General features: G+C 36.3%; 1 protein-coding gene across 1 annotated transcript in view; it reads left to right on the top strand.

Moving 5' to 3' along the window:
- The window catches only part of LOC128663866 (C-type mannose receptor 2), a 347,089-nt gene that overhangs the window by 198,669 nt on the left and 125,048 nt on the right, over nucleotides 1-23,372 (top strand). Inside the window, exons 6-9 of the mRNA XM_053718428.1 lie at nucleotides 860-1,042; nucleotides 2,115-2,269; nucleotides 5,288-5,395; nucleotides 7,955-8,070. Of these exons, the coding sequence (XP_053574403.1) occupies nucleotides 860-1,042; nucleotides 2,115-2,269; nucleotides 5,288-5,395; nucleotides 7,955-8,070 (562 nt within the window). The remainder of the gene's footprint in view (nucleotides 1-859; nucleotides 1,043-2,114; nucleotides 2,270-5,287; nucleotides 5,396-7,954; nucleotides 8,071-23,372) is intronic.

Below are 23,372 nucleotides of genomic sequence, written 5' to 3' on the forward strand. Positions count from 1 at the left end.
ACGTGATACATATAAATACAGTATGTAACAGTGTGATCATGATACATATAAATACAGTATGTAATAGTGTGATCATGATACATATAAATACAGTGTGTAACAGTGTGATCATGATACATATAAATACAGTATGTAATAGTGTATGATCATGATACATATAAATACAGTATGTAACAGTGTGTGATCATGATACATATAAATACAGTATGTAACAGTGTGTGATCATGATACATATAAATACAATATGTAACAGTGTGATCATGATACATATAAATACAGTATGTAACAGTGTGATCATGATACATATAAATACAGTATGTAACAGTGTGATCATGATACATATAAATACAGTATGTAATAGTGTGTGATCATGATACATATAAATACAGTATGTAACAGTGTGTGATCATGATATATATAAATACGGTATGTAACAGTGTGATCATGATACATATAAATACAGTTTGTAACAGTGTGTGATCTGGTTTTATATAAATATAGTATACGCGGTAGTGTGTAATTATAATACATGGATTAATGGAGCAGACGCCAGTGTGCAATCATGGAATATGGTAAATACGGTTTACGGTAATGTGTGATCATGACGTATGCTAAGTGTATTATACTGTAGCTTTGTTGCTTGGTAGTATGTGCTGTAGATATCTATTTGGATTCATGGTAGGAAGTAAATGCAGGAGTAAAAAGCTTGTGACTGTGATGTGCATAATGATGTAGAGGACAGGTGTCCATTATAAATAAGTTCATTAGATGTGTTGTTAACAGGCAGGTTATTATATCTGATATCACAATCTGATTCTATATTTTATTCTGTGAAGCATTATTTATTTGTCCTTTCCAGATTCTGACCTAGCCATAGAGTGTGACCCTGGCTGGCAGAGTTTTGGGAAATACTGTTACCGTCTAAACAGTGAGAAGAAGATTTGGCAAGATGCCAGACGGGCATGTGTAAGGCTAGAGGGAGAGCTAGTTAGTGTGCATACCCTACTGGAACTGGACTATGTCAACAAACAAATAAAACAAGGCAAGTGAGTTGGGTTAAATTGTTCCTTGCATACTAAGCAGATTTTTTTTATTATTATTCAACTGTCACCCAATTAAAGTAAAGGTTCTATTATTATAAATTATTTACTGTATTCACTTTTCCCCATTATCTTAGGGTATCAAAAATATTTACAGAAAGGAACCGTTCCAAGCCCTAGATTACAGGGGACATAACACTTATATGCTATATCACCTAAAAGTGATGCAGTATAACTGTAAAAAGCTGACAGGAAAATATCACCTCAGCATCTCTATGTAAAAAAGGAAGATATTTTACCTCAAAATTTCCTCAGCTCACTAGAGTAAGTGCTGTGTAAAAAGTTATAATTGAGCTGCTGTCCAGCTGCAGGTAAAAAAAAAATAAAAGGAAGAAATGAACAGCAGCCAATCAGCACCTGCAGTCCTGAGGTTATGAACTTTTTTTTTCTGTGATCTCACGAGATTTCATAGTAAACTTCTTTAAACTTCTTTAAACTGAATAGGGGGATAACATGAGTGTTGCTTAACATGAGTGCTGCTTAATGTCCTTTACAATGGTGTGTGAATACTTAGGACATTTTGAGGTCAGCTTTTTACAGCTATGCTGCATCATTTTGAAGTGTTTCAACATTTTGGTATCATGTCCCTTTAAATAGGGTGCCCTCCTGACACCTGGCATCAGTATACTTTGGTTTCATTAGGGAATTAAACCTTCAGCATGTGATTGCCATCTATAGAATTTGTTCCTTACAGGAACAAGCTATGTAAATATGTCCCTGCTATTACTATACACTGTTTCTAGAGTGCCTTATCTCTAATGCATGTCACTGCCATAAGTAATCATTGGACCATGACACAATGACCTCTTAAGTATGTCACAGCCATTACTACACTCTGCTGCTTGCAGTGACTGGTCCTTTAAACACATTGCTTCCTTCAGTAAATCAGTAGGACTATTGCCATTTGTGTTTGTCTGAAAGAAATGTCATCTGTGATGTAAAATTGTTATGTTTATGCTGCCGAGACTTCCTACAGATAGCAGCTTGTGACTCTCATATTCTTGCACCCCCTAGATGTGGAGGAGCTGTGGATAGGGCTGAATGATCTCAAGAGGCAAATGCATTTTGAATGGTCAGATGCAAGTACCGTCACCTTCACATCCTGGCATCCATTTGAGCCCAACAACTTCAGAGACAGCCTGGAAGACTGCGTCACCATCTGGGGGCCGGTGAGACCTGGGGAAAGAAGGGAAATAAGAGAGAGTAGAAGTTTGGGTCTCACAACATAAAATTCATTCACCCAGATTACGAGTTTTGCGTTACGGCTTTTAACGCTGAAAAAATGGCAATTTCAGTGTAATGGCAGTAACGCAGCTATTGCGAGTCCCATACAAATGGCAAAGGGTAGCTTAGGTTTTTTTTTAGAGTTAGGTTTTTTTTTATTTGGGGGGTTTTACTGCTGGGGGATCTTTGTATTTTTTTTTTACAGGTAAAGAGCTGTTTAACTTAGGGCAATGCCCTACAAAAGGCCTTTTTAAGGGCTATTGGTAGTTTATTGTAGGCTAGGGGGTGTTTTTATTTTTATAGGGCTATTAGATTAGGTGTAATTGTTTTTATTTTTGATCATTTTGTTTATTATGTTTTGTAAGCTTCGTGTTTTTTATTTTTCGTAATTTAGTGTTTATTTTTTGTAATTTTAGATTATTATGTTTTTTCGTAGTGATAGTTTTTTTTCATTTATAATTTAGATATTTTAATTGGTATTTTTATTTTATTAGAATAGTTGTGTTAGGTTAATTTATAGTTTAATGTTAGGTTTATTTTTATTTCACAGGTAAGTTTTTATTTATTTAAATATAGTTATATTGTAATTTTAATTTCAAGCTAGGGGGTATTAGGTTTAGGGGTTAATAGTTTAATTTAGTGTTTTGCGATGTGGGGGGTCGGCGGTTTAGGGGTTAATAGGTTTATTTTGTGGCGGAGATGTGGGAGGCCGGATGTTTAGGGGTTAATAACTTTATTATAGTGTCGGGGAGCGGCGGAATAGGGGTTAATAGGTTTATTATAGTGGCAGGGATGTCGGGAGCGGCAGATTAGGGGCTAATAACTTTATTTTGGTGTTGGCGATGTCGGGGCAGCAGATTAGGGGTGTTTAGACTTGGGGTTTATGTTAAGTTTAAACGTAACTTTTTTTCCCCCATAGACATCAATGGGGTTGCGTTACAGAGAATTTTCATTCTCCCTATTGATGTCTATGGGGGAAAGCGTGCACGAGCACGTCAAAGCAGCCCTTGGATTTTGTGTGGTATGGAGCTTAACGCCACCATATCGCACGCACAAGGAGGCTTTTCAGTAACTCGTAATCTCAGCGCTATGGAAAGTGAAATAACACAACTTTTTGGCGTTAGTTTCGCACCCTGTTTAGCGCAAAACTCGTAATCTTGGTGTTTGTTTTTTAAAGTTAATGCTTTTTTTGGATTAAAACATTTTTTTTTTGTTATAAAATAACTTGTTATAACAAATATATTAAGAGAGATCAAACACACTGCCATGGATAGTAAGTCAGGTAGGATCTCAGTTACATAGACTTACTAAGGATTGAAAGGCCTCTCCCGTCTGTACAGTACCTACATTAATCTAAACCTCATTCATCTGTTCATTTTAGTGAATGGACTATGTAGAATACTATTATTTTATAGAGTTTCCTGTTTTGGTGAATGTAGGGGCACAATCTATTAAACTGAAATAATTAAAGGGAGGATTATTATAGGATTGAAGAGTTTTTGTGGAAGTGAGCTATTAAATGGATATTAAAAAGGTTTTGTTTTTGTGTAAGATTTTTACATTTCTCATGCTCCCTAGAAAGGCAAAAAATAAAATTCTTTAAAATGCTGCAAATCTAATAAATGATTTAGGCAATTTGCAGCATTTTAAAGAAAATAAAGGTTATATGCACAACTTAAAGGGACACTGAACCCACATTTTTTCTTTCATGGTTCAGATAGAGCATGCAATTTTAAGCAACTTTCTAATTTACTCCTATTATCAATTTTTCTTCATTCTCTTGGTATCTTTATTTGAAATGCAAGAATGTAAGTTTAGATCCTGGCCATTTTTGGTAAAAAAAAAACCTGGGTTGTCCTTGCTGATTGGTGGATACATTCATAAAATTAATAAAAAAAGTGCTGTCCACAGTGCTGAACCAAAAAAAAAAGCTTAGATGCCTTCTTTCTCAAATAAAGATAGCAAGAGAACGAAGAAAACTTGATAATAGGAGTAAATTAGAAAGTTACCTAAAATTGCATGCTCTATCTGAATCACAAAAGAAAAAATTGGGTTCAGTGTCCCTTTAAGGTTACATTTCTCGGCAGGACCCTCTCTCCCCATTTAAACCCTGTAATAGTTTTCATTTCTATATATCACCCATGTTCATAGCGCTGCGGAACCTGTTGGCACTCTACAAATACCTGATAATAATAATAAAATAATAATACATTAAAGGGTTTGTACCACTTTGAATTAATGTTTACTAATAAGGGCTAATATGTTCTTACATTTGACAGTAACATGTTAAATAGGAGGTTATAGTCATATTTCTTTGTGTATTTGTATTAAAGAGGGCATAGCATAAATGCATATTTTTATTTTTATTTATTTTTTAATTTTCTTAATAAACCAGCTTTTTCTTGGCTTGTAGAGTTTTGCCCCTCTCCGATAAACCTGTGTGAGCCGTTTAATGTTACTAATCTGCAGTATTAATATCAAATTAAATTTAGATTTACATCAATCATATTTTGGGACCAAAAAATCATCACTATTTAAATGAGGCTATTTGACAAGCATAATAGACAATTATTGAGTTGAATTTACCTTTTAAATGATCATCCCCTTCTAGAAACAAGGTGTACCAAGGATTAAGACATGTTTTAAGGAGTCAATCCCAACTAAGACCAAATATACCAATAGATGTCATATTCAATGGGTCACATTTGTTAGGACTAAAGTAAACCAACTGCAGTACAATAAATTGGCCTTCTTTAAGAAGCACTATCATTTGTGAGAGATTCATTTTTCTTGAAACTAATAAGGTTATATCTTTAAGGATTCTCACACTCCCAGTGTAATAAAAGTACATTATTTGCCTTTCATCTGCACAATGTATCTGTGAAATGTTGTCTGAGGTTGAGCATTACTTTGAATATGCAGACTCAAGTCATTGTGTTTGCTTTTTCTCTTTGCTCCTCAAGGAGGGTAAATGGAATGATAGCCCCTGTAATCAAACACTGCCGTCCATCTGCAAGAAGCTTGGGCAGGTCGCCCAGGTCAGCAAAGACGATAACCATGGATGCCAAAAGGTATTTACTAACGGAGAGAATTAGAGAATTATTAACTCGAATCATAGATGTCATTGGCCATACTTAAAGGGACAGTCTACAATAGAAATGTTATTGTTTTAAAAGATAATCTCTTTAATACCCATTCCCCAGTTTTGCACAACCAACACAGTTATATTAAAGGGACAGTCAACACTTACTTTAACATGTTTTTATATTGAAAATAACAAAACGGAGGTCCGCCTACACTATACCCCTCCTGCCTTGCTTCTGTCCTAATCAGCGGCGCTAACTACTCTAATACCCGGTAAATATGGATGCCGGACTCCCCCCACCATTACGTAGCTGCCTTCTTCTTCAACTGATAAGCAAATCAGAATCCAGTCCTCGGACTGAAATTGCACGCGCTTGCAATTTCTGTCCGATGCCTGGATTCTGATTTGCTTATCAGTTGAAGAAGAAGGCAGCTACGTAATGGTGGGGGGAGTCCGGCATCCATATTTACTGGGTATTAGAGTAGTTAGCGCCGCTGATTAGGACAGAAGCAAGGCAGGAGGGGTATAGTGTAGGCGGACCTCCGTTTTGTTATTTTCAATATAAAAACATGTTAAAGTAAGTGTTGACTGTCCCTTTAATATACTTTTTACCTCTGTGATTAGCTTGTATCTAAGCATCTTCTGACAGCCCCATGATCACATGACTGTGACTATTTAAAATATATTGAGTTGCATTTAGTACTGTATTGTGCTAACTATTAAATAACTCCCGGACGTGAACACATTCTTATCTACAGGTATATGGCTCACATGAACTAGCAGCCCCCTGTTGTGAAAAGCAAATAAAAAAGCATGTGATAAGAAGTTGTCTGTAGTGGCTTAGAAACAGGCAGAAATTTAGAGGTTTAAATGTTATAAAGTATATTAATCTAACAATGTTGGTTGTGCAAAGCTGGGGAATGGGTAGTAAAGGCATTATCTATCTTTTTAAACAATTTTTGTGTAGACTGTCCCTTTAACAGAGTCAGTCAGCTGATTCTATCCTGCAAGTATGATCTATGCATAGGACATCTGGGAATAATATGATGGCATTACAGTGTCATCTGGGATAATCTGTGTTGGTATGTTTAAGCTTGTTCTGGGCATAGGATATTTCAGTATGCTATAGGGTAATTAGGATTTGGAGGATTTGTTAATTTCATCAAGGGAGGAGGTAAACAGCTGAGCCTACCTAGGCATATTTTTCAACAAAGGATAAGAATGCTCTAATGAATCATGAAATAATATTTAATGTCCATTTAAAATGAGCTAACTTTTACAGAGGTACTTCAAGATTGCCATTTGTAATATGTGTGCAATGAGAGTGTTAATTACACTCCCTGTGCTATCCATTAAAAGTATAGAGTGTGCTCAAAAAAATTTTGTAAAGTGTAGTGTAATTGCACTAGGCAGTAGTTTGGGGGTAAAGTTGGTGGGAGTGGGGTGTTAGAAAAAAAAACGGCATTGAAAAATGCCTTAACATTGCGGTCTATGATAACTATATGTTCCCAGTAAATATATATGTATATATACAAATATATTTATGTGTTAATATGTGTATATACCCATATTAACACAAATATAAATGTATATGATCATATACATCTATATTTATATTTGCTGCCATCGCTGCACTACTTACCCCCTTCGCTGTGCTTAGGTTCTGATGCCGGAGCCTATGGAAGTGCACTCTTGTGAACGAAATGCTTCCCAGCAATGCGAACGCGAGCTGACAACTTGTAATATTAGCGTGCGCTGGTATTACTCATTGGAGTGCAAATATCGCTTTCCCGAAAACAATAATTAGCGCTCCACTTGTCATCTGGCCCTTAATCATCTTATTGTAATACAAGAGTGTGTGTTATTCTTTGCACAAGGTTATTAAAAGATAATGCACTCTGCGCTATTAATTGCGCTCCACCATTGATCTAGCCCTTTTTTGTTTAAAGGGACAGTAAAGTCAAAAGGAAATTTTCATAATACAGATATAACATGCAATTTTAAGAACTTTCAAATTGAATTATGCTATCTAATTTGCTTTGTTCTCTTAGTATCCTTTGTGGAAAAGCATACCTATGTAGGTTCAGGAGCAGCAATGCACTACTGGGAGCTAGCTGCCGATTGGTAACTGCCTCTTGTCATTGGCTCACTTGCTGTGTTCAGCTAGCCCCTAGTAGTGCATTGCTGTTCCTTAAAAAAGGATACCAAGAGAATGGAGCACATTTTATAATATATGTTAATTGGAAAGTTGTTTCAAATTGTGTGGTCTGGCTGAATCATGAAATAAAAATTTGGGGATAAATGTCCCTTTACCCTAACAAAGAGGTTAAACCTATAGTTAAAGTCCTGCAATGTAGCTCAAGCAGACTGTACCTATGTCTAACATAGTTATAGAGGGCCAGTAATGTCCCTTTAATATATTGCATATAATTAATTTGTATGTACTGCACAAAAGGCTGAAATCTGCCTGTACTAATTGTCTCTAGTAAACCTATTTCACGCTGTCAAGCTTAAGTCGTCCTCTCTGTTTTCTCTCCTTTTGCAGGGGTGGAAGTGGCACAGCCCATCCTGCTACTGGCTGGGTGAGGATCAATTGACTTACACTGAAGCCACCAAAGCCTGCAGTGACCGCTCAGCCAAACTTGTCACTATCACAAACAGGTGACTGGTCAAACTGCCTAGTAGATCAATAGAGCCAGCTCTAGACGTAGCACTACGTTCCCTCCCTACAACTTCCTGAGTTGCTCCAGAAAAATGTCTAGGGGATGCAACCTTCATATGTACAGGCTGCTATCCTCACTACAATAATAGCAACCTTCATATGTACATGCTGCTATCCTCACTACAATAATAGTAACCTTCATATGTACAGGCTGCTATAGTCACTACAATAATAGTAACCTTCATATGTACATATGTACATGCTGCTATAGTCACTACAAAAATAGCAACCTTCATATGTACATGCTGCTATCCTCACTACAATAATAGTAACCTTCATATGTACATGCTGCTATAGTCACTACAATAATAGTAACCTTCATATGTACATGCTGCTATAGTCACTACAATAGTAACCTTCATATGTACATGCTGCTATAGTCACTACAATAATAGCAACCTTCATATGTACATGCTGATATCCTCACTACAAAAATAACAACCTTCATATGTACATGCTGCTATAGTCACTACAATAATAGTAACCTTCATATGTACATGCTGCTATAGTCACTACAATAATAGTAACCTTCATATGTACATGCTGCTATAGTCACTACAATAATAGTAACCTTCATATGTACAGGCTGCTATAGTCACTACAATAATAGTAACCTTCATATGTACAGGCTGCTATAGTCACTACAATAATAGCAACCTTCATATGTACATGCTGATATCCTCACTACAATAATAGCAACCTTCATATGTACATGCTGATATCCTCACTACAATAATAGCAACCTTCATCTGTACATGCTGATATCCTCACTACAATAATAGCAACCTTCATATGTACATGCTGATACCCTCACTACAATAATAGCAACCTTCATATGTACATGCTGATGTCATCACTACAATAATAGCAACCTTCATATGTACATGCTGATATCCTCACTACAATAATAGCAACCTTCATATGTACATGCTGATATCCTCACTACAATAATAGCAACCTTCATATGTACATGCTGATACCCTCACTACAATAATAGCAACCTTCATATGCACATGCTGATATCCTCACTACAATAATAGCAACCTTCATATGTACATGCTGATATCATCACTACAATAATAGCAACCTTCATATGTACATGCTGATATCCTCACTACAATAATAGCAACCTTCATATGTACATGCTGATATCCTCACTACAATAATAGCAACCTTCATATGTACATGCTGATATCCTCATTACAATAATAGCAACCTTCATATGTACATGCTGCTATCCTCACTACAATAATAGCAGCCTTCATATGTACATGCTGATATCCTTACTACAATAATAGCAGCCTTCATATGTACATGCTGATATCCTTACTACAATAATAGCAGCCTTCATATGTACATACTGATATCCTCACTACAATAATAGCAACCTTCATATGTACATGCTGATATCCTTACTACAATAATAGCAGCCTTCATATGTACATGCCGATATCCTCACTACAATAATAGCAACCTTCATATGTACATGCTGATATCTTCACTACAATAATAGCAACCTTCATATGTACATGCTGATATCCTCACTACAATAATAACAACCTTCATATGTACATGCTGATACCCTCACTACAATAATAGCAACCTTCATATGTACAGGCTGCTATCCTCACTACAATAATAGCAACCTTCATATGTACATGCTGATATCCTCACTACAATAATAACAACCTTCATATGTACATGCTGATATCCTCACTACAATAATAGCAACCTTCATATGTACATGCTGATATCCTCACTACAATAATAGCAACCTTCATATGTACATGCTGATATCCTCACTACAATAATAGCAACCTTCATATGTACATGCTGCTATCCTCACTACAATAATAGCAACCTTCATATGTACATGCTGATACCCTCACTACAATAATAGCAGCCTTCATATGTACATGCTGATATCCTCACTACATTAATAGCAACCTTCATATGTACATGCTGATATCCTCACTACAATAATAGCAACCTTCATATGTACATGCTGATATCCTCACTACAATAATAGCAGCCTTCATATGTACATGGTGATATCCTCACTACATTAATAGCAACCTTCATATGTACATGCTGATATCCTCACTACAATAATAGCAACCTTCATATGTAAATGCTGATACCCTCACTACAATAATAGCAACCTTCATATGTACATGCTGATATCCTCACTACAATAATTGCAGCCTTCATATGTACATGGTGATATCCTCACTACATTAATAGCAACCTTCATATGTACATGCTGATGTCATCACTACAATAATAGCAGCCTTCATATGTACATGCTGATATCCTCACTACAATAATAGCAGCCTTCATATGTACATGCTGATATCCTCACTACAATAATTGCAGCCTTCATATGTACATGCTGATATCCGCACTACAATAATAGCAACCTTCATATGTACATGCTGATATCCTCACTACAATAATAGCAACCTTCATATGTACATGCTGATATCCTCACTACAATAATAGCAACCTTCATATGTACATGCTGATATCTTCACTACAATAATAGCAACCTTCATATGTACCGGCTGATATCCTCACCACAATAATAGCAACCTTCATATGTACATGCTGATATCCTTACTACAATAATAGCAACCTTCATATATACATGCTGATATCATCACTACAATAATAGCAACCTTCATATGTACATGCCGATATCCGCACTACAATAATAGCAACCTTCATATGTACATGCCGATATCCTCACTACAATAATAGCAGCCTTCATATGTACATGCCGATATCCTCACTACAATAATAGCAACCTTCATATGTACATGCTGATATCCTCACTACAATAATAGCAACCTTCATATGTAAATGCTGATATCCTCACTACAATAATAGCAACCTTCATATGTACATGCTGATATCCTCACTACAATAATAGCAACCTTCATATGTACATGCTGATATCCTCACTACAATAATAGCAACCTTCATATGTACATGCTGATATCCTCACTACAATAATAGCAACCTTCATATGTACATGCTGATATCCTCACTACAATAATAGCAACCTTCATATGTACATGCTGATATCCTCACCACAATAATAGCAACCTTCATATGTACATGCTGATATCCTCACTGCAATAATAGCAACCTTCATATGTACATGCTGATATCCTCACTACAATAATAGCAACCTTCATATGTACATGCTGATATCCTCACCACAATAATAGCAACCTTCATATGTACATGCTGATATCCTTACTACAATAATAGCAACCTTCATATATACATGCTGATACCCTCACCACAATAATAGCAACCTGCATATGTACATGCTGATATCCTCACCACAATAATAGCAACCTTCATATGTACATGCTGATATCCTCACTGCAATAATAGCAACCTTCATATGTACATGCTGATATCCTCACTACAATAATAGCAACCTTCATATGTACATGCTGATATCCTCACCACAATAATAGCAACCTTCATATGTACATGCTGATATCCTCACCGCAATAATAGCAACCTTCATATGTACATGCTGATATCCTCACTACAATAATAGCAACCTTCATATGTACATGCTGATATCCTCACCACAATAATAGCAACCTTCATATGTACATGCTGATATCCTCACTACAATAATCGCAACCTTCATATGTACATGCTGATATCCTCACTACAATAATAGCAACCTTCATATGTACATGCTGATATCCTCACCACAATAATAGCAACCTTCATATGTACATGCTGATATCCTTACTACAATAATAGCAACCTTCATATATACATGTTGATACCCTCACCACAATAATAGCAACCTTCATATGTACATGCTGATACCCTCACTACAATAATAGCAACCTTCATATGTACGTGCTGATATCATCACTACAATAATAGCAACCTTCATATGTACAGGCTGATATCCTCACTACAATAATAGCAACCTTCATATGTACATGCTGATACCCTCACTACAATAATAGCAACCTTCATATATACATGCTGATATCCTCACTACAATAATAGCAACCTTCATATGTACATGCTGATACCCTCACCACAATAATAGCAACCTTCATATGTACATGATACCCTCACTACAATAATAAAAACCTTCATATGTACATGCTGATATCCTCACCACAATAATAGCAACCTTCATATGTACATGCTGATATTCTCACTACAATAATAGCAGCCTTCATATGTACATGCTGATATCCGCACTACAATAATAGCAACCTTCATATGTACATACTGATATCCTCACTACAATAATAGCAACCTTCATATGTACATGCTGATATCCTTACTACAATAATAGCAGCCTTCATATGTACATGCTGATATCCTCACTACAATAATAGCAACCTTCATATGTACATGCTGATATCTTCACTACAATAATAGCAACCTTCATATGTACATGCTGATATCCTCACTACAATAATAACAACCTTCATATGTACATGCTGATACCCTCACTACAATAATAGCAACCTTCATATGTACAGGCTGCTATCCTCACTACAATAATAGCAACCTTCATATGTACATGCTGATATCCTCACTACAATAATAGCAACCTTCATATGTACATGCTGATATCCTCACTACAATAATAGCAACCTTCATATGTACATGCTGCTATCCTCACTACAATAATAACAACCTTCATATGTACATGCTGATATCCTCACTACAATAATAGCAACCTTCATATGTACATGCTGCTATCCTCACTACAATAATAGCAACCTTCATATGTACATGCTGATATCCTCACTACAATAATAGCAACCTTCATATGTACATGCTGCTATCCTCACTACAATAATAACAACCTTCATATGTACATGCTGATACCCTCACTACAATAATAGCAGCCTTCATATGTACATGCTGATATCCTCACTACATTAATAGCAACCTTCATATGTACATGCTGATATCCTCACTACAATAATAGCAACCTTCATATGTACATGCTGATATCCTCACTACAATAATAGCAGCCTTCATATGTACATGGTGATATCCTCACTACATTAATAGCAACCTTCATATGTACATGCTGATATCCTCACTACAATAATAGCAACCTTCATATGTAAATGCTGATACCCTCACTACAATAATAGCAACCTTCATATGTAAATGCTGATACCCTCACTACAATAATAGCAACCTTCATATGTACATGCTGATATCCTCACTACAATAATTGCAGCCTTCATATGTACATGGTGATATCCTCACTACATTAATAGCAACCTTCATATGTACATGCTGATGTCATCACTACAATAATAGCAGCCTTCATATGTACATGCTGATATCCTCACTACAATAATAGCAGCCTTCATATGTACATGCTGATATCCTCACTACAATAATTGCAGCCTTCATATGTACATGGTGATATCCTCACTACATTAATAGCAACCTTCATATGTAAATGCTGATATCCTCACTACAATAATAGCAACCTTCATATGTACATGCTGATATCCTCACCACAATAATAGCAGCCTTCATATGTACATGCTGATATCCGCACTACAATAATAGCAACCTTCATATGTACATGCTGATATCCTCACTACAATAATAGCAACCTTCATATGTACATGCTGATATCCTCACTACAATAATAGCAACCTTCATATGTACATGCTGATATCTTCACTACAATAATAGCAACCTTCATATGTACCGGCTGATATCCTCACCACAATAATAGCAACCTTCATATGTACATGCTGATATCCTTACTACAATAATAGCAACCTTCATATATACATGCTGATATCATCACTACAATAATAGCAACCTTCATATGTACATGCCGATATCCGCACTACAATAATAGCAACCTTCATATGTACATGCCGATATCCTCACTACAATAATAGCAGCCTTCATATGTACATGCCGATATCCTCACTACAATAATAGCAACCTTCATATGTACATGCTGATATCCTCACTACAATAATAGCAACCTTCATATATACATGCTGATATCCTCACTACAATAATAGCAGCCTTCATATGTACATGCCGATATCCTCACTACAATAATAGCAACCTTCATATGTACATGCTGATATCCTCACTACAATAATAGCAACCTTCATATGTACATGCTGATATCCTTACTACAATAATAGCAACCTTCATATATACATGTTGATACCCTCACCACAATAATAGCAACCTTCATATGTACATGCTGATACCCTCACTACAATAATAGCAACCTTCATATGTACGTGCTGATATCATCACTACAATAATAGCAACCTTCATATGTACAGGCTGATATCCTCACTACAATAATAGCAACCTTCATATGTACATGCTGATACCCTCACTACAATAATAGCAACCTTCATATATACATGCTGATATCCTCACTACAATAATAGCAACCTTCATATGTACATGCTGATACCCTCACCACAATAATAGCAACCTTCATATGTACATGATACCCTCACTACAATAATAAAAACCTTCATATGTACATGCTGATATCCTCACCACAATAATAGCAACCTTCATATGTACATGCTGATATCATCACTACAATAATAGCAACCTTCATATGTACATGCTGATATCCTCACTACAATAATAGCAGCCTTCATATGTACATGCTGATATCATCACTACAATAATAGCAGCCTTCATATGAACATGCTGATATTCTCACTACAATAATAGCAGCCTTCATATGTACATGCTGATATCCGCACTACAATAATAGCAACCTTCATATGTACATGCTGATATCCTCACTACAATAATAGCAACCTTCATATGTACATGCCGATATCATCACTACAATAATAGCAACCTTCATATGTACATGCTGATGTCATCACTACAATAATAGCAACCTTCATATGTACATGCTGATGTCATTACTACAATAATAGCAACCTTCATATGTACATGCTGATACCCTCACCACAATAATAGCAACCTTCATATGTACATGCTGATATCCTCACCACAATAATAGCAACCGTCATATGTACATGCTGATATCCTCACTACAATAATAGCAACCTTCATCTGTACATGCTGATATCCTCACCACAATAATAGCAACCTTCATATGTACATGCTGATACCCTCACTACAATAATAGCAACCTTCATATGTACGTGCTGATATCATCAGTACAATAATAGCAACCTTCATATGTACAGGCTGATATCCTCACTACAATAATAGCAACCTTCATATGTACATGCTGATACCCTCACTACAATAATAGCAACCTTCATATATAAATGCTGATACCCTCACCACAATAATAGCAACCTTCATATGTACATGCTGATATCCTCACCACAATAATAGCAACCTTCATATGTACATGCTGATACGCTCACTACAATAATAGCAACCTTCATATGTACATGCTGATATCATCACTACAATAATAGCAGCCTTCATATGTACTTGCCGATATCATCACTACAATAATATCAACCTTCCCTTCATATGTACATGCTGATGTCATCACTACAATAATAGCAACCTTCATATGTACATGCTGATGTCATCACTACAATAATAGCAACCTTCATATGTACATGCTGATATCCTCACTACAATAATAGCAACCTTCATATGTACATGCTGATATCCTCACTACAATAATAGCAACCTTCATATGTACATGCTGATATCCTCACTACAATAATAGCAACCTTCATATGTACATGCTGATATCCTCACTACAATAATAGCAGCCTTCATATGTACATGCTGATATCCTCACTACAATAATAGCAACCTTCATATGTACATGCTGATGTCATCACTACAATAATAGAAACCTTCATATGTACATGCTGATATAATCACTACAATAATAGCAACCTTCATATGTACATGCTGATATCCTCACTACAATAATAGCAACCTTCATATGTACATGCTGATATCCTCACTACAATAATTGCAGCCTTCATATGTACATGCTGATATCCTCACTACAATAATAGCAACCTCATATGTACATGCTGATATCATCACTACAATAATAGCAACCTTCATCTGTACATGCTGATATCATCACTACAATAATAGCAGCCTTCATATGTACATGCTGATATCATCACTACAATAATAGCAGCCTTCATATGTACATGCTGATATCCTCACTACAATAATAGCAGCCTTCATATGTACATGCCGATATCCTCACTACAATAATAGCAGCCTTCATATGTACATGCTGATATCATCACTACAATAATAGCAGCCTTCATATGTACATGCTGATATCCTCACTACAATAATAGCAACCTCATATGTACATGCTGATATCATCACTACAATATTTGCTGCCTTCATATGTACATGCTGATATTCTCACTACAATAATAGCAGCCTTCATATGTACATGCTGATATCCTCACTACAATAATAGCAGCCTTCATATGTACATGCTGATATCCTCACTACAATAATAGCAACCTTCATATGTACATGCTGATATTCTCACTACAATAATAGCAACTTTCATATGTACATGCTGATATTCTCACTACAATAATAGCAGCCTTCATATGTACATGCTGATATCCTCACTACAATAATAGCAGCCTTCATATGTACATGCTGATATCCTCACTACAATAATAGCAGCCTTCATATGTACATGCTGATATCCTCACTACAATAATAGCAACCTTCATATGTACATGCTGATATCCTCACTACAATAATAGCAACCTTTATATGTACATGCTGATATCCTCACTACAATAATAGCAGCCTTCATATGTACATGCTGATATCCTCACTATAATAATAGCAGCCTTCATATGTACATGCCAATATCCTCACTACAATAATAGCAGCCTTCATATGTACATGCTGATATCCTCACTACAATAATAGAAACCTTCATATGTACATGCTGATATCCTCACTACAATAATAGCAACCTTCATATGTACATGCTGATATCCTCACTACAATAATAGCAGCCTTCATATGTACATGCTGATATCCTCACTACAATAATAGCAACCTTCATATGTACATGCTGATATCCTCACTACAATAATAGCAGCCTTCATATGTACATGCTGATATCATCACTACAATAATAGCAGCCTTCATATGTACATGCTGATATCCTCACTACAATATTAGCAACCTTTATAAGTACATGCTGATATCCTCACCACAATAATAGCACACACTCAAGGAGGATTTAATAACAGATACGAGTCTTTTTCCATATTGGGATAATTTATTGATCACTGCTTTTTGATCACTGTTACAACGATTTGATTTTTAGGGATTTTTAACACTTTCTCTCACTGACTATTTGAACATTTCACCTTGTTCGCAGGAAGTACCATTTCCCCAACCAGATGAACTCTTAGCCAATATATTATTTTGTGATATTATTTTATGTATGTTGTGATATTATTTTATGTATTTTGTGACTTTATTGTACCATGGATCCATGATTTTAACATAATCTGTCATTTATTAAATTTGTATTAACCCTGTTTAAGCAAATAGAGCTTTTTTATATTATTTACGTCACAGAGTGACTTTTTATATCTATTATTTATTAGATTATGATTAATAGGGTTTACACTCAGCTATATTTTGTTGATTTTATTTCCTCGGCCTCTGTTAGGCGCTCCTAGGTTTTCTAACATTACTATTACTCATATTTAAGGGCTAGCTAGGTACCCTTTTTACCCAGGAGCCAGTAGGAACATTGTTTGAGCGCTGTGAGATATAACATTAGTATATATTATGTTTTCTTTCATGTAATTGGCAAGAATCCATGAGCTAGTGAGATATAGGATATCAATACCCAAGATGTGGATCTCCACTCAAGAGTCACTAGATAGAGAGGGAGGGAATAAAATATTAACAGCCATAATCTGCTGAAAAAAATTAATCCACACCCCAAAAATATAAGTTTATTTCATTTGAAAGAAAAAAACTTAAATCAAAAGCAGAAGAATCAAACTGAAACAGCTGCCTGAAGAACTTTTCTACCAAAAACTGCTTCTGAAGAAGCAAATACATCAAAACAGTAGAATTTAGTAAATGAATGCAAAGAGGACCAAGTTGCCGCTTTGCAAATCTGATCAACTGAAGCTTCATTCTTAAAAGCCCACGAAGTGGAGACTGATCTAGTAGAATGAGCTGTAATTCTCTGAGGCGGGGCCTGACCCGACTCAAAATAAACTTGATGAATCAAAAGTTTCAACCAAGAAGCCAAGGAAATAGCAGAAGCCTTCTGACCTTTCCTAGGACCAGAAAATAAAACAAATAGACTGGAAGTCTACTTGAAATCTTTAGTAGCTTCCACATAATATTTCAAAGCTCTTACCTCATCCAAAGAATGTAAGGAACTTTCCAAAGAATTCTTAGGATTAGGACACAAGGAAGGGACAACAATTTCTCTACTAATGTTGTTAGAATTCACAACCTTAGGTAAAAATTAAAAAGAAGTCCGCAAAACTGCCTTATCCTGATGAAAAAATCAGAAAAGGAGACTCACAAGAAAGAGCAGATAACTCAGAAACTCTTCTAGCAGAAGAGATGGCCAAAAGGAACAACACTTTCCAAGAAAGTAGTTTAATGTCCAAAAAATGCATAGGTTCAAATGGAAGAACCTGTAAAGCCGTCAGAACCAAATTATGACTCCAAGAAGGAGAAATTGATTAAATAACAGGCTTAATAAGAACTAAAGCCTGTACAAAACAGTATATATCAGGAAGTATAGCAATCTTTCTGTGAAATAAAACAGAAAGAGTGGAGATTTGTTCTTTCAAGGAACTTGCAGACAAACCCTTATCCAAACCGTCCTGAATAAACTGTAAAATTCTAGGAATTCTAAAAGAATGCCAGGAGAATTTATGAGAAGAACACCATGAAATGTAAGTCTTCCAAACCCTATAATAAATCTTTCTATAAACAGATTTACGAGCTTGTAACATAGTATTAATCACTGAGTCAGAGAAACCTCTATGACTGAGTACTAAGCGTTCAATTTCCATACCTTCAAATTTAATGATTTGAGATCCTGATGGAAAAACAGACCTTGAGATAGTAGGTCTGGCCGAATGGAAGTGGCCAAAGCGGGCAACTCGACATCCAAACCAGATCCGCATACCAAAACCTGTGTGGCCATGCTGGAGCCACCAGCAACACAAATGATTGTTCCATGATGATTTTGGAGATCACTCTTGGAAGGAGAACTAGAGGCGGGAAAATGTAAGCAGGATGATAACACCAAGGAAGTGTCAGCGCATCCCCTGCTTCCGCCCTGGACCTGGACAGGTATCTGGGAAGTTTCTTGTTTAGATGAGAGGCCATGAGATCTATCTCTGGAAGACCTCACAACTGAACAAGAAAACACATCTGGATGAAGAGACCACTCCTCTGGATGTAAAGTCTGGCGGCTGAGATAATCCGCCTCCCAATTGTCTACACCTGGGATAAGCACCGCAGAGATTAGACAAGAGCTGGATTCCACCCAAACAAGTATCCGAGATACTTTTTTCATAGCTTGGGGACTGTGAGTCCCACCCTGATGATTGACATATGCCGCTGTTGTGATATTGTCTGTCTGAAAACAAATGAACGGTTCTCTCTTTAGCAGAGGCCAAAACTGAAGAGCTCTGAGAATTGCAAGGAGTTCTAAAATATTTATTGGTAATCTCGCCTCTTAAGATTTCCAAACCCCTTGTGCTGTCAGAGATCCCCAAACAGCTCTCCAACCTGAAAGACTCGCATCTGTTGTGATCACAGTCCAGGTTGGCCGAACAAAAGAAGCTAAACAATGGTGATATATCCACCATGTCAGAGAGTGTCATACATTGATTCAGCATACAAAGCTGTAGAGGTCTCATGTGAAAATGAGCAAAGTGGATCGCGTCCGATGCTGCAGTCATGAGACCTAAAACTTCCATGCACATAGCCACTGAAGGGAATGACTGAGACTGAAGGTGCCGGCATGCTGCAACCAATTTTAAACGTCTCTTGTCTGTTAGAGACAGAGTCATGGACACTGAATCTATCTGGAAGCCTAAAAAGGTGACCCTTGTCTGAGGAATCAAGAAACTTTTGGTAAATTGATCCTCCAACCATGTTTCCAAAGGAACAACACTAGTAGATTTGTGTGAGATTCTGCAGTACGCAAAGACTGAGCTAGTACCAAGATATCATCCAAATAAGGAAACACCGCAATACCCTGTTCTCTGATTACAAAGAGTAGGGCACCAAGAACCTTTGAAAAGATTCTTGGAGCTGTTGCTAGGCCAAATGGAAGCACAACAAATTGGTAATGCTTGTTTAGAAAAGAGAATCTCAGAAACTGATAATGTTCTGGATGAATCGGAATATGGAGGTATGCATCCTGCAAGTCTATTGTGGACATATAATGTCCTTGCTGAACAAAAGGCAGAATAGTCCTTATAGTCACCATCTTGAAAGTTGGTACTTTTACATAACGATTCAAAAAATTTTAGATCCAGAACTGGTCTGAATACATTTTCCTTCTTTAGTACAATGAATAGATTTGAATAAAAACCCCAAACCTTGTTCCTGAGGAGGAACTGGCATGATTACCCCTGAAGACTCCAGATCTGAAACACACTTCAGGAAAGCCTGAGCTTTTACTGGATTTTCTGGGATACGTGAGAGAAAAAATCTTCTCACAGGAGGTCTTACTCTGAATCATATTCAATACCCTTGAGAGACAATGCTCTGAATCCATTGATTTTGGACAGATTTTATCCAAATATCTTGAAAAACCTTAATCTGCCCCCTACCAGCTGAGCTGAAATGAGGGCCGCACCTTCATGCAGACTTAGGGGCTGACTTTGGTTTCCTAAATGGCTTGGATTTAATCCAACTTGAGGAAGGCTTCCAATTGGAAGCAGACTCCTTGGGGGGAAGATTGAGTTTTTGTTCCTTATTCTGACGAAAGGAACGAAAATGGTTAGAAGCCTTAGATTTACCCTTAGGTTTTTAATCCTGAGGCAGAAAAAACTCCCTTCCCCAGTGACAGTTGAAATAATAGAATCCAACTGAGAAACAAATAAATTATTACCTTGGAAAGAAAGAGATAGTAATCTAGAATTAGATGTCATATCAGCATTCCAAGATTTAAGCCACAAAGCTCTTCTAGCTAAAATAGCTAAAGACATGGAACTAACATCATTTTTGATAATATCAAAAATTGCATCACAATAAAATGATTAGCATATTGCAATAGGCGAATAATGCTAGATAAGTCAGAATCCAATTCCTGTTGCTCTAAATTCTCCAACCAGAAGGTTGATGCAGCCGCAACATCAGCCAAAGAAATTGCAGGTCTGAAAAGATGACCTGAATATAAATAGGCCTTCCTTAGATAAGATTCAAGCTTCCTATCTAAAGGATCCTTAAAAGGAAGTACTATCTTCCATAGGAATAGTGGTACGTTTAGCAAGAGTAGAAATAGCCCCATCAACTTTGGGGATTTTTTCCCAAAACTCTATAGATTTTGCTGGTAAAGGATACAATTTTTTAAACCTTGAAGAAGGAATAAAAGAAGTACCTGGCTTATTCTATTCCCTAGAAATCATATCAGAAATAGTCTCAGGAATAGGAAAAACCCCTGGAGAAACCACAGGAGGTTTAAAAACAGCATTTAAACGTTTATTAGACTGAACGTCAATAGGACTGGTTACCTCAATATCCAAAATAATTAACACTTCTTTTAATAAAGAACGCATATACTCTTTTTTAAATAAATAAGTAGATGTGTCAGTGTCAATGTTTGAGGAGGGATCTTCTGTATCAGATAGATCCTCATCAGAAGAGGATAAATTATGTTGTTGGTCATTTGAAATTTCATCAACTAAATGAGAAGTTTTAAAAGACCTTTACATTTATTAGAAGGTGGAAATGCAGACAAAACCTTCAAAATAGAATCAGAAACAAATTCTTAAAATTTACAGGTATATTATGCACATTAGAAGTTGAAGGAACTACAACTGGCAATGTGCTATTACTGATGGATACACTAACTGCATGTAAAAGTTTATCATGACAACTATTACAAATGACATTCGGCGAAATAATTTCAACAATTTTACAACAAATGCACTTAGCTTTGGTAGAACCGATGTAAGGCAGCAATGTTCCAGCAGAAACTTCTGAGGCAGGATCAGATAAAGACATCTTGCAAAATGTAAGAGAAAAAACAACATAAAAAGCAAAATTATCTATTTCCTTATATGACAGTTTCAGGAATGGGAAAAAAAGCAAATAGCATAGGCCTCTGATAGAGAAAAAATCAAGAGGCAAACATCAATGGGGTATTGAAATAGTGAAAAAGTTTGGAAATTACACACTCGCGTCACTAATGACGCAACCGTGTGAAAGGTCTCGGCGTCAAGTATGACGGTGGAAATGACGAAGTTGCGTCAGACGTATTTTTCCGTGCCAAAAATATTTTCGCGCTAAGAATGACGTAATAAAGTTTAGCATTTGACGCACCCGCGGGCCTAATGCCACCCGCAATTTGCAAGAAATAGTCAATTGAAAAAAGACTAAACCCCAGGTAAGAAAAACATTTCTATAAAAGATGTTTATATTCCCCAAATATGAAACTGACAGTCTGCAGAAGGAAATACATGAACCTGACTCATGGCAAATATAAGTACAATACATATATTTAGAACTTTATATAAATGCATAAAGTGCCAAACCATAGCTGAGGTGTCTTAAGTAATAAAAAACATACTTACCAAAAGACACCCATCCACATATAGCAGATAGCCAAACCAGTACAGAAACAGTTATCAGTAGAGGTAATGGTAAATTGAGAGTATATCGTCGATCTGAAAAGGGAGGTAGGAGATGAATCTCTACGACCGATAACAGAGAACCTATGAAATAGACCCCCGTTAGGGAAATCATCGTATTCAATAAGTGATACTCCCTTCACGTCCCTCTGACATTCGCTGTACTCTGAGAGGAATCGGGCTTCAACAATGCTGAGAAGCGCATATCAACGTAGAAATCTTAGCACAAACTTACTTCACCACCTCCATATGTGGCAAAGTTTGTAAAACTGAATTGTGGGTGTGGTGAGGGGTGTATTTATAGGCATTTTGAGGTTTGGGAAACTTTGCCCCTCCTGGTAGGATTGTATATCCCATAT

This window comes from Bombina bombina, chromosome 1, assembly GCF_027579735.1.
Source record: "Bombina bombina isolate aBomBom1 chromosome 1, aBomBom1.pri, whole genome shotgun sequence".
Taxonomy (NCBI): Eukaryota; Metazoa; Chordata; class Amphibia; order Anura; family Bombinatoridae; genus Bombina; species Bombina bombina.